The sequence below is a fragment of the Macaca nemestrina genome, chromosome 2 (genome assembly GCF_043159975.1).
Source record: "Macaca nemestrina isolate mMacNem1 chromosome 2, mMacNem.hap1, whole genome shotgun sequence".
In the NCBI taxonomy this organism is placed as follows: Eukaryota; Metazoa; Chordata; class Mammalia; order Primates; family Cercopithecidae; genus Macaca; species Macaca nemestrina.
Genome location: NC_092126.1, coordinates 175,918,760 through 175,931,630, shown reverse-complemented (window position 1 = coordinate 175,931,630; position 12,871 = coordinate 175,918,760). Strand labels below are relative to the sequence as shown.

Below are 12,871 nucleotides of genomic sequence, written 5' to 3'. Positions count from 1 at the left end.
TTGTACAGAATTTACTTACATGCCCTAATTCCCAGAGACCCTGTTTTCAAATAGAATATCTTAAAATCTATTTCATGTCATTTTCTGTGTCATATTTGGTCATATGCTGATTGATTCCACTCTCCCCTTTTAATAGCTCCGCAAAGCTGGATGAAGAATTTGAAAAAAAATTCAACAGCCTCCCTCAATATAGTCCTGTTACATTTGACCGGAAATGTGTACCTGTCCCAAGAAAAAAGAAGAAGACTGGAAATGTGTCCTCAGAACCGACTAAAACCAGCAAAGGTTAGATGTGACCTGTACCTTCCTGCCATGTGGTCAGAATCTCAACTGACCCTTCAGCTAAGCTTTTAGCTCCCTTTAGACATGTAATTGGATTTGGAATTGAGGCAGTAAGGAGTTAGAATCTCAGGTTGCTTTCCAAGGTTATCTTTGTCCCTTTTTTCTTCCTTATTTTCTGTAGCTCCATTGGCATCTCCGTCTGTATATTTGCCCGTAATGATGTAGCTAAGCTTTTGCAAAAATGTTATACATGGTCTTCAACCTCCTGCTCTCCAGAATTCTAATTTGGAATGTTAACCTTTTCTTGAACAGAAACTGCTGGTTGAATCCAGTTCTTCTGTTCCCTGTGTCTGCAACAGGTTGAACTCTGGGACTGTAAATCATTCTTTTCACCTGATAAGCGGATGCTAACTACTCTTTACTGGCATTATAGACCAAAGGAAAATAAAACTACCTGAAATCCTCCAGCAACATGTGTGTGTGTGTGTGTGTGTGTGTGTGTAATTGGTTTTGTTAAATTTAAAGAATGCTTTGTTTAGTATATTCATTTTCAAGTAATCAGCTTCTCCGCTGCCTATATCAGGGAAGCTTTTTTAAAATTATCAACATGACTTGGATGGATCTCAGCATTCATCAGTGACAATGCTGTAATCCTAAAGGGGACTGTAAGAGGGTGGGGGCATTTTCAGTGGTCTCATCACCTGAGACCACTGTTGACATTTGTGGGACAGGTACTGGAGTACTAAACATCTTGCCTTTCAAGCACACTGAATGACTGTATTACCCAAAATGGCAACATTGCTTGCATTGAGAAACTTGTCTTCTGATTTTTCTTAAGGTCTAAAGATTGGTAGGGAAAATGTACCTGTAGTTTTCCATACAGATGTGAAAGACTTCATTCAGTTGGCTCTCCTATAAGGACATGGAATAGAGAGATGAAGAACTTGGGTGGCTGAGCTATAGTTGCTTTCAAGATCAAACTCGAGCAGGATTTGCTGGAAGAGTTCTTTTAATTATCCTGCAGAAGTTGCTGCCTATTGCCTGCTTCATCAAATTGGATAATTTAATCAAATCAAAATAATTCCATTCTTTTGTATTTTAAATAGACTGATTAATCGATCAGATATAAATATTAACGAAGAGATATAATTTCATGCATTTTACGGAATATTTAAGGTATATAGATGAGGGAAAATTATGGTTTATTCTCTGGAGAAACCTGAACCTTTCTCCTTCAAAGCCTAAAAACGCTTTGCACACTGGAATTGACACAACCAAACAGGGTCAATTTGAGATCTGTATCTCAAGACAGAACTGAAAGGTTGAAGAAAATTTCTGCTTCATGATTAAAGCCAGGGTGGTATATAAAAGTCATTTTAGAATTAGCTCAGTTTTCCTCTGTGGTTAATAAAAACAAGTCTAGTGAATAAAGAACTAAAAAAGAAATGTTGTTGCATCGTCAAGTTTGCTCATCTGAGAAAATAAAATAGGGTTGTATCAAGATCTTCCAAGGTAGAAATAAAGTAGACTTGTAGACAGGTAGGGAGCTGAGCACCATAATGGACTGCCAAATGAAATGACAGTCTCTGTGCCCTGGAGATATTTAGGAATAGGAAAAGTAGTCCATGAGCCGAAAGATGCCAAGTGTCTTGAGCTCCCATAATTCTTAGATTTAAAGTTGCTGATAAATACCTGACAAGCCAATAAAATGGAACTTAATTGATAGATGGGCACGATGTTATTCCTTCTTCCACTCCCAAAACATTCACGTTAGAGCTCTGAAGTTGGCTGAATTATCTCTCAGGGAATGTAACAATAGATTTATTTTTGTAAAGCTATAAAACCCTGAAGTTAGGATCTATTTTCATGAGACCTTCTCTTGGGTCTTAGTTGTCTGTTATACGATTTTTCTCTCCCAGCTGAGATTAACAGTATTTCTTTTGATGTGAAATAGCTTTTTGGAGCTTTGGATTATACTTCATACAATATCATCTTAACTCTTCCATTATACCTCTCAAGCCACAAAGTCACTGGTTTTTACACAGTATATCAGTAATTACATTTGTGGGGAGTCTTCCAAGATGAGATTTTGTTCCACCTTCTGATTTGTGAAGCAAAATGCAATTAAAATAAGCAGAAATTAAATAATACATTATCTATTCAGCAAACTAAAGAAATAGTATTTGTGACTGATTGTAATTTGGCATTAGCAGCACCAATGTACTAGACTACAAGTTATTATTAATGAAATTATCATACCAGCTGTGCTGTAATTGCCTGATCTTTAGGGGATAGAGGAAATTATTTTCTTAGACTCTAGACCCTTTCCACCTCTGCATAATGAATCATTCAGAGCAAACATTGTGTATGAGATCATTAGTTCATTAGTAAAAGAGTATATGTCCATCAGAAACCTAATTTTTCCTCTAATAATTTGCCATTTGTCTATATTTTATTTTTTCCTTTGTCATCATTCAATATTCATTATATTTTCCTTCATGACTTATACTAGGTGCCTTTTTAGGTACTTCAGCTTACATAAAATGTATAGAGTTTTTCTAAAATGTAATTTCTAGTAGAAATTTGTATGTATGTATTTATGTAGTTGTATATCTCAAAGTCATATACCTGCTTGGGTTTATTCCTCTGTTTACCCAGTAGTCTCATATTCGTATCTGCATTTCTAAGGAGTCTCTTCCTATCTTTCCCATGGTTATCTACTATCTCTGCCCTGCCTCTTATGTCTGTGTCATAGGTCTTGTCAAAAACTTCACAATGAAAAGGGATGAAAATAACTTTAAAAGCCAATTGGGCTATGTTATAGTAGAACAGAGCATGATGACAGAAATAGGATTTCCCTTTCCTTCTAAAAATGAATTATCCAGTAAATTCTAATCTAACTAACTCACAATGCAATTTAGCTGAATCAGCCCAAACTTGATGTTTTCTGAGTTATCTCTCTGTTATTTTAAAACATTTTAAAGGAAAGCTTTAAATTATATGTCTAAATTTAATTGTAACTTCCTAAGAGATTTGTTTTACACGTTTACTTGTACTGATAATGTATGAAGCATTGTTTACGAAAGTATTAGAAGTCAGAGTTCTCTGTAGAATAGTAATTTTTCAGTGAAAGTAGGATCATGGAGAAAAAGAATTGTGTTGAAATTATGCCTCATCTTGACTTACTAGACTCACTTCTTCACTGTATTCCTTCTATCTTTACATAGTTCCTTGACCTATTATCAAGCATACTATTGATCCTTCTTATGTTTTTTTCAATCCACACTTACATTTTAAGACTAAAATTTAAAAATGTTAAGGCATTGAGTATTTTAAAAAATCACAGTGGGAATAAAAGAAGCAGGTTTACAAGATTGAAAAGACAGAATCCCCTGTTTGGGGTGGAGCCAAGCCAACCGTACTTTCAGTTTTAGAGAACTGAGGTGTGATGATAGATCTCCTGTTAGGAAATTTTAGCTTCTAGGTTGGGTAGAGATCTGTATCTTTCTCCATAACTGTTTGGAAGTCTCTGCTGCCACCAAATTTCTTCAGGAATATGGTGGCAGCACCTTTGCAGGTATAAAAGGTATATCTGATACAATTTTGAGTTCCTTAACAATGTATGCATGTCCAGCCCAATGAAATGGCTCCTCCCTTTCAATGAATCTTAACTTGATTGTGACTGATTGACTCAGAGAACTTATTCAAGTCAGTAAAGGCACATGCCCTGCAGGTGGGAGCACATTGCTATAAATTATTGCATAGGAATATATTTTCTCATTGGTTACTCATTACTTACAAGGCCAATACAGAAATGGCAGCCATTTATACAGCCGTTTATATATAAAGAGCAAGGGTTTGTTTTAGAACAAAACCCTTGCTCTTTATATATATACCTATATATAGTTCAAAAACATGAAACTATAGAACCTGGGCAAAAGCCACCACCACCAGAGTGAAGCCTGACATTTGTTTCTGACAACAGATGTAAAGGGCAGGTTCACTTAATTCACCTTACTCACTGACCTTGAAAAAGTATCATGCTAGGCTCATGCTGACTCCTGTGGCTCCTGTGTCACTGCAACTTCTCACCCCCAAAACATTCATTTTTCAGCAAACCTTGAACATTAATGTTCTGGAAAGGTTATCATCATGTCCTTCTGGCACCCCTCTTAACTTCTCGGCTTGTCGTTTGGCCCTTTTGTTTTCTGCCCAGCTGTGAAGTTGAGGTGCAAAGGAGATTGATACCTTCAGAATACAGGTCATCTGCCCAAAAACTTAAGTGGAGACCTAAGCCAGTTTGCATACCAACAGTGAGTGATTTTTTTTTTTTCGTAAGGAAGCTGAAGCTGATGCAGATATTCCCTCAAGAAATTTGGTAGGGAAAGAGATGGGACGGAAGCTTGAGGTATCATAGTAGAGTGAAGAACAGTTGTGAATATGTGTTTTCTGAATGATTCCTTCTAAATCCCTTCTGCATTTTACTTTCTACCATTCTTCCTCCTCCATGGATACTTCTACATTAATGTAATAATTGACTAAGGAAAAAATATAATAGCACATGTCCTTATATTTGGTATTTATTACAGATTTTGACTTTATTTTCTTTAGACAAAATACCCAACATATACACTATGCTGATTGGCAGAAATCAAATTTTTCACTTCTTGACTTTAAAATGGCTGCTTTTCAGTGACTACAATTAGATCTTATCTATTTCTTTTCAAGTTTGTCACTTTCTTTTTTTATCTGAAGTTGTCATTTACTTAGAGTAGTTTTATGTGTATAATTTGGGGGGTGGCCAGAAGAAAGGAATTTTAAAAATTTAAGTTTACAGAAGCTCTTCTACGTACAAAACTACTATGATTGTTCTTTTTTCATGTTAAAATTGACAAGCTCTATCTGTAGCTTAGTCTTTAAATTACTTTTTAGATTTCTCTGAGTATGATTGGGTCCAAAAATACATATTTCTTTTCTTCTTTCCTAACGCACTGCATACGTTGAATCATTTTGCTTCTGTGAACTACTTCTTTATATCATTCTTCCTATGAGCCAATACCCTTTTATTAAGTTATTTTCCTGCAGGCAAATCACTAGGATCTTTATAATCCCGAGTAGTAATTTTTCTCCTTTCTCCTACTTTTGTTTTCCATGACTGCCTATGTATCATTCAGGTCCACTAGCCTACAGTTTCCTGAGTTGTATAAAATACATGAGGCAGTGATTGCAAACAGATTTTAGAGACATCTGTAATATTAGTGTAGTATGTACATGTGATATATTTTCTTTGTACTTGTTCAATTTATTTTCTTTTCTCTTGTTGCTCACTTTTTCCCAAAGAAGCAAACAAGGAGGCATTTCTAGTTTCGTTTCAAACCACCAGTAGCCAATTTAGAAGCATTCGCTATTGGTTATTTAGAAGGATTGCTTAGTGTAGTCATCAAAAAACACTTGCACAGATTTATGGTATCAGTAATAACAGCAACAGCTGTAATTTCTTGAGCTCTTACTTTGTGATAAGCAGTGCATTAAAAGCTTTATTTATTCATGAAATAAATATTTATTGAGAACCTGTCATGTGCTAAGCACCACTGTAGGCATTTAGATTATATCTGTGAATGAAAACAACCCTACTGCCATCAAGATTACATTATAATGGGGGAACCAGACAATAAATAAGCCTAAACAATAAGCAAAATATATAATTTGTTTGAAGGTGAGACGTACAGTGGAAAAAGAATTGGTTGATAGAGCAACTAGGCAAAAGATCAACAAGAAAAGACTTGAACCAACACTACAAACCAACTAGAACTAACAAACATATAGAACTTTCCACTCAGTAATGGCAGAATGTATATTCTTCACAAGTGTACATGGAACAATCTCCACAGTAGACCATATGCTAATCCATAAAACAAACCAATAAATATAAAAGGATCGAAATATAAAAGGATTGAATAATAATATGTATTATTTCACACAGAGAACTCTGTGTGTTCTCTGACAATAGTACAATGAAATTTAAAAATCAGTAGTAGAAAAAAATTGGAGAAACTCACAAATATATAGAAATTAAATGCACTCCTAGATAACTGTCACATCAAAAAAGAAATCAAAGAGAAATCAGAAAGTACTTTGAAATTAATAAAAATGAAGACATTGTGTAAGAGAATATGAGATGCATCTAAAGCAAAACTTAGAAGGAAAATTATAGCTCTAAATGCCTGTATTAAGAAAGAAATATCAAATAAGTAGCCTAGCCTTCTACTGTAAGACACTCAAAAAAGAAGAGCAAACCAAACTCAAAGGAAGCAGAAGAAAGGAAATAACAAAGATTAGAGAAGTTGTTGATGAAATGAAATTAATTAAATAATATTAAAATAGAGAAAAAATCAATGAAACCAAAATGTAGTCCTTTGAAAATAACAAAATTGAGAAATTTTAGCTAGATTTACCAAGAAAAAAAAAAGAAGATTCAAATTATTAGAATCAGAGATGAAATAGAAGATATTACTACTGACTACAGAAATGAAAAGGATTATAAAACAATACTATGAACAACTAAAGCCAATAGATGGGATAACATGTATGAAATGAACAATTACTAGAAAGACACAAACTACTGAAACTGGCTTAAGAAATGGATAATCCTGAGATGTATAACTAGTAAAGACATTGTACTAGTAATTTTTAAAGTACCTGGAAAAAAAAAAAGCCCAGGCCTAGATGGCATCACCACTGTATTCTACCAAACATTTAAAGAAGAATTTACACCATTTTTTCACGAATGAATCCATAAATTACAAGAAAAGTAAACACTTCCCAATTCATTCTGTGAGGCCTGTATTACCTTAATGTCAAAGACATTCAAGACATTCTCAAGACAAAGACATCACAAGAAATGAAAACTGCAGATCAATATCTCTTACAAATATGAACACAGAAATCCACAACAAAACACTAGCAAACCAAATTCAGCAACATATAAGAATTATACATCATGACTAAATGGGATTTTTCCTCAGGACTACAAGTTTGCTTTAATATTCAAAAGCCAATTAGTGTAACATACCCTACTAATAGAATATAAAACAAAAACCATTTGATCATCTCAATAGATCTAGGAAAAGCATTTGATAAAAGTCAGTGCCTTTTTATGATTTAAAAAAATCAAACTAGGATTAAAAGGGAACTTCCTCAACCTGATAAAAGGTATCTACAAAAAATGCACAGCTAACCTGATACTTAATGGTAAAATATTGGATGCTTTCCCACTAGGCAAAGGAACAGTACAAGAACGTCCACTCTCACCACTTCTATTCAACATTGTACTAGAGGTTCTCGCCAGGGCAATTAGGTAAGAAATAGAAACAAAAGGTATCTAGATTAGAAAGGAAGAGGTAAAATTATCTTTATTCTCAGATAACATGACTTTCTATATAGACAATCCTAAGGAATCCACCAAAAAAACTATTACAGCTAATAAATGAGTTTAGTAGAGCTGCAGATTATAAGATCATTAGATAAAACTTAATTGTATTTTGATACACTTGAACAATGAACAATCTAAAAATGAGATTAGGAACACAATTCCATTTACAGTAGCATCAAAAAGAATAAAGTACTTAGAAATAAATTTAACAGACAAAAGTACAGTATAATGAAACCTACGAAACATTGTTGAAACAAATATGATAGAAATTAATAGAAAAACATCCCATGTTCATGGATTGGAGGACTTCTTATTGTTAAGATGGAAACATTCTCCCAAATTGATATACAGATTCAACCCAACCCCTCTTAGAATCCCAGCTGACTTCTTTGTAGAAATTGACAAATGAGCCTAAAATTAACGTGGAATTGCAAGATATTCAGAAGAACCAAAACAACCTTAAAAGAGAAAAAAGCAGTAGTTGATTTCAAAACTAATTACAAAACAATGATAATCAAGAGAGTGTTGTACTGGAATAAAGATAGACATATATAAATCAGTGGGATGGAATTGGTAGACAACCTGTCATAAACCCATACATTTTTGGTCAACTAATTTTCAACAAGGGTGCCAAGAATACCCAATGAGAACAATCAGTAGAGTCTTTCCAAAAATGATGCTGGATCAACTGGGTATCTATATTCAAATAAAGTTGGAAACTTACCTCATATGATATACAAAATTTAACTTAAAATAGATCAAAGACTTAAATGTTAAAGCTAAAACAATAAAACTTTCAAAGCAAATGGGCAAATCTTTATAACCTCAGATTTGGCAGTGAATCCTTAAATATGATACCAAAAGCCCAAGCAACAAAAGACAAAATAGATAAATTGGACTGTATCAAAATTTAAATCTTCTGTGCTTCAAAGAACACTGCCAAGAAAGTGAAAAGACATCCCACAGAATGGGAGAAAATATTTGCAAATCACATATCTGATAAGAAACTTTTATCTAAACTATATAAGGAATGTTTACAACTTGGCAGTAAAAAAGACAGCTCATAAAAACAGGCAAGTGATCTGAATAGATAATTCTCCGAAGAAGATATATAGCAAGTACATGGCCGATAAGTACATGAAAATACAGTTAACATCATCAGTCATCAGGGAAATGCATATCAAAACCACAATGGGAAAGATACCATTTCACATCCTTAGGATGGCCATAATAAAAACAACAGATAATAACAAATGTTGACAAAGATGTAGAGAAATTGAAATCCTTATACACTGCTAGTGGGAATGCGAAATTGTGCAGCTTCTTTCTTAGACAGTCTAGTAGGTCCTCAAAAGGCTAAACACAGAGTTACCACATGACCCAGCAAGTCCATTTCTAAGTATATGCCCTATAGAAATGAACACCTGTGTCCCACACAAAAGCTTATACTTGAATGTTTTTAACAGTGTTATTTATAATAGTCAAAAGGTGAAAATAATCCCAATGTCCACCAACTGTTTTTGTTGTTGTTGTTTTTCTGAGACAGAGTCTCGCTGTCACCAAGCTGGAGTGCAGTGGTATGATCTCAGATCACTGCAGGCTCTGCCTCCTGGATTCAAGTGATTCTCCTGCCACAGCCTCCTGAGTAGCTGGGACTACAGACGCATGCCACCACACCCAGCTAATTTTTGTTTAGTAGAGACGGGGCTTCACCATGTTGGCCAGGATGGTCTTGATCTCTTGACCTCATGATCTACCTGCTTTGGCCTCCCAAAGTGCTGGGATTATAGGCGTGAACCACTGTGCCTGGCCCACCAACTGTTGAATGAATAAACAGTCCATTAAATGGAATATTATTCAGCCCTGATACATGCTATAGCATGGAAGAGCCTTGAACACATTATGCTAAGTCAAAAATCACATTATATGATTCTATTTATATGAAATTTCCAGAATAGGCAAATCTATAGAGACAGAAAGGAGATTAGAGGTTGCTTAGGGAGAGGGGGAATACAGGTATGGGAGAAGTAATATTAAAAAGGTTTGAAATTTATTTTTGAGGTGATGAAATGTTCAGAAATTGGTGCCAGTTGCAAATGTCTGAATATAAACACAAGTTGCATACTTTAAATGGATGAATTGTATGGTATGTTAATTCTATTTCAACAAAGCTGTTTTTAAAGATCAGTTAAAAGAATAGGTTTGTGAGGGAATGGGAGATCAAGCGATGGGCATAGGATTGGCTTGCAGTTTTATATAGAGTGGTCTGAAGGTAGTTAAGTAAAGCCTTGAAGGAGGTGAGGAAGTTAGCCGTGCGGACATCTTGGAGAAGAACATTTTCTAGGCAGGGTAATGGCTGGTTCAGAGATCCTAAAGTCAGGAACACTGAGACTACATGTGCAGGGGACTGCCAGGAGGCCCATGCAGCTAGAGAGACTCAAAAGGAGAGGAGTGGCAGGATGTGAGGTTATGGAGGTAATGGAGCTCTGGATCTCTAAAGTCCTTGTAAGATAGTGTAAGATTGCTGACTTTTCATATATACTCAATGTAAGAGGTCTGGCTGGGGTGATGCATTTTTGAGTCTTCAACCTATAGCTGGTATTTATTTTATTTATTTTACTTTATTTTATTTTAAAGCCCTGAGATTAGAGGTAATCACCAGATGAGTGAGAATAGAGAAGAGGACAAGGACCAAGCCCAGAACTTTCCAAAATTAAGAGGTCAGGGAAAAGAATAAGCAAAGGAGACAGAGGGAAAGATCAGTGATGGAGAAGAGAAAAGAAGAGAAGGTGGTATCCTAGAAACCCAATGAAGGAGGCATTCAAGGCAGAGAGTGTGGCTGTAGTGGTCAGGAGCTACAGGAACAGCCGGTGCAGTAAGGACCCACAATTGGCCTTCACAGCATAGGGGTGGGTACTGGATGACCTCTTGAAGAGCAGTTGTTCCATGAGTGGCAAGGCAGAAACCTAGTTGTAGTGAGTTTAAGACAGAATGAGGTTGGTCACAATGGCTCGCACCTGTAATACCAGCATTTTGGGAGGCCAAGGTGGGTGGATTGCTTGAGCCCAGCCTGGACAACATGGCAAAACCCCGACTTTACAAAAAAAAAAAATACAAAAAATTAGCCAAGCCTGGTGATCCCCACCTGTAGTCCTAGTTACTCGGGAGGCTGAGGTGAGAGGATTGCTTGAGCCCAGGAGGTGGAGGTTGCAGTGAGCCAAGATCATGCCACTGTACTCCAGCCTGGTAACAGAATGAGACCCTGTCTCAAAGAAAGAGAGAGAGACAGAGAAAGAAAAAGAAAGAAAGAAAGGAAAGAGAGAAACTGGAGACAGCATGGGCAACCCTTCTGTGGAATTTTTGCTACAGGAGGAATGAAGAACCAAGGCAGTAAGTGATGTGAGGGAAGTTTGGTTACAAGCCACCTTTTTCTTTTCTACTTTAAAAGAAATTATGTTTGTATACTGGTGGAATGGCCCATTAGAGAGGGAGAAATGATGGTGTTGAGCTGGACAAGGATGGTGGGGCTATGCCACGGGTGGAGGAACTGACCAGATAGGAGTGTAAGATGCTTCACCTGTGGCCAGAAGGCAGAGCGTGTAGTTGCAGCTGTTGGTAGGTGGAGAGATGCCACAGGGGCTTTGGGGAGGTCAGCGCTGTTGCTGGTATTTCTGATTGTTCACTGAAGAAAATGTCAATTCTGTTTCTTTATCTGAAAAAATTAAGAATCTGAAACATCTCCCCCTTCCACCCAGAATAAAGTTTTTTGGCAAATATTTTCAATTTTTAAGTCACTTTTTTCTTCCTAGGTTATCCTCAGAAAAGGCCAGAAAGCTGTCTAATGCTGTCAGGTCAACTGCTGTCCTGAAAATGCTATCCTTGTAGTGAAAAGCAGTTTCATTGGAGACATAAAACACATATGCCATCCTTTCCTTCATGGTATTTAGGAGTCTAAAGTAAAATCTTTTCTGTATTACATACTCTAGCCATTTTGCTGTTATTGGTTGTAGTTTGTTTCTACTCACTGTATCTGCAGTTTCTGCTTAGGGAGTCCCAGCCCTAATGGAGGCTTTGCCCAATACATTTCTAAGGAAAATCTCACTGGGTTTAAATAAGCCTAAAGAAGGGGGTTGAGCACCATTTAAATAAGTGAAGATGCAAGATGACACTTCTTGAGACTCAATTTGCTTATTCTATAGGAGGGAGGAGGGTGGAATTGTTGAGAAATACACAATTTTTTTATGAAACATTGTGAATTTAAAATATATTTATATTAATATTGTCTGTAGGTCCTTTCCAGTCTCAGAAAAAGAACTTATTCCACAAAATTGTCAGCAAATATAAGCACAAAAAGGAGAAGCCCAATGTTCCGGAAAAAGGTATTGGTGCCCTCCGTCCTCCATGAAGGGTTCTTGGTCACCTCCATTGTGATTCATCTTTGAGTAATGCTTCCATGCACTGCGTTTGCCTTGTCCTCCCCTGTGCTTGCTTCAGTGCCATCAGCTCTTGATGCGGGTGTTTTCATTCTTTCTGGACTCTGCAGCTAATTGCAAATCTCCCTTCACTTGGATTCCTATTCAAATCCATATTTGTCTCTATTTTCAGAGCCCCATATGAATCCTAAAATTGCTTCTTCTCATCTGTATTTGGTGCGTTTTGCAATTCAGTCTTCTTGACCACTTATCCATTTATTTTCTTTGACTATTCTTGGTTTTCACATGTTTGGCAGCCCTTCATACCATGACCACATTTTCCTACTTCATGAAATCTTAAGAGTTTCTTACTCATGTAAAAGTGCCAGCGTTTCTGTACTTCCTCTGACACTTGAGGATTCTTGTGGACCCTTTTCTCCACTCTTAAGTTGTAACCTGACTCTTTTTTCCCCCCCTTCTCATTTGCCAGGCTCTTCTTCCAACCTCCTTCAGTCACATGCCTGTTATTTGAAAGGGCAGTAGAGACTGATTGCACTCTGTCCCCTCTTTACTCGGAACGTCTGTCTCATTGGTATGATCTTGATGAGCCTTTAAACCTCTTCAGGGCTCATCTTAAGATCACTTTCTTCCCACAGTGCAGGACTCCTTTTCTTATTTCACATAAAAGATAAATCTTCCCATCTGGCTCAGTGCAGCCAAGTATTCTGTAGGTCAGGTTTTCTTT

The 12,871-nt window shown here is 36.3% G+C and overlaps 1 protein-coding gene across 12 annotated transcripts in view; it reads left to right on the top strand.

Moving 5' to 3' along the window:
• Positions 1 to 12,871, top strand: part of LOC105477538 (BBX high mobility group box domain containing) — a 269,896-nt gene that overhangs the window by 241,918 nt on the left and 15,107 nt on the right. For 9 of the 12 annotated variants that reach the window (XM_071092474.1, XM_071092475.1, XM_071092477.1 and 6 more), the window contains 2 exons: positions 137 to 285; positions 12,004 to 12,093. In XM_071092474.1, the coding sequence (XP_070948575.1) occupies positions 137 to 285; positions 12,004 to 12,093 (239 nt within the window). The remainder of the gene's footprint in view (positions 1 to 136; positions 286 to 12,003; positions 12,094 to 12,871) is intronic. The other 3 variants (XM_071092481.1, XM_071092480.1, XM_071092473.1) reach the window with 1 other exon arrangement.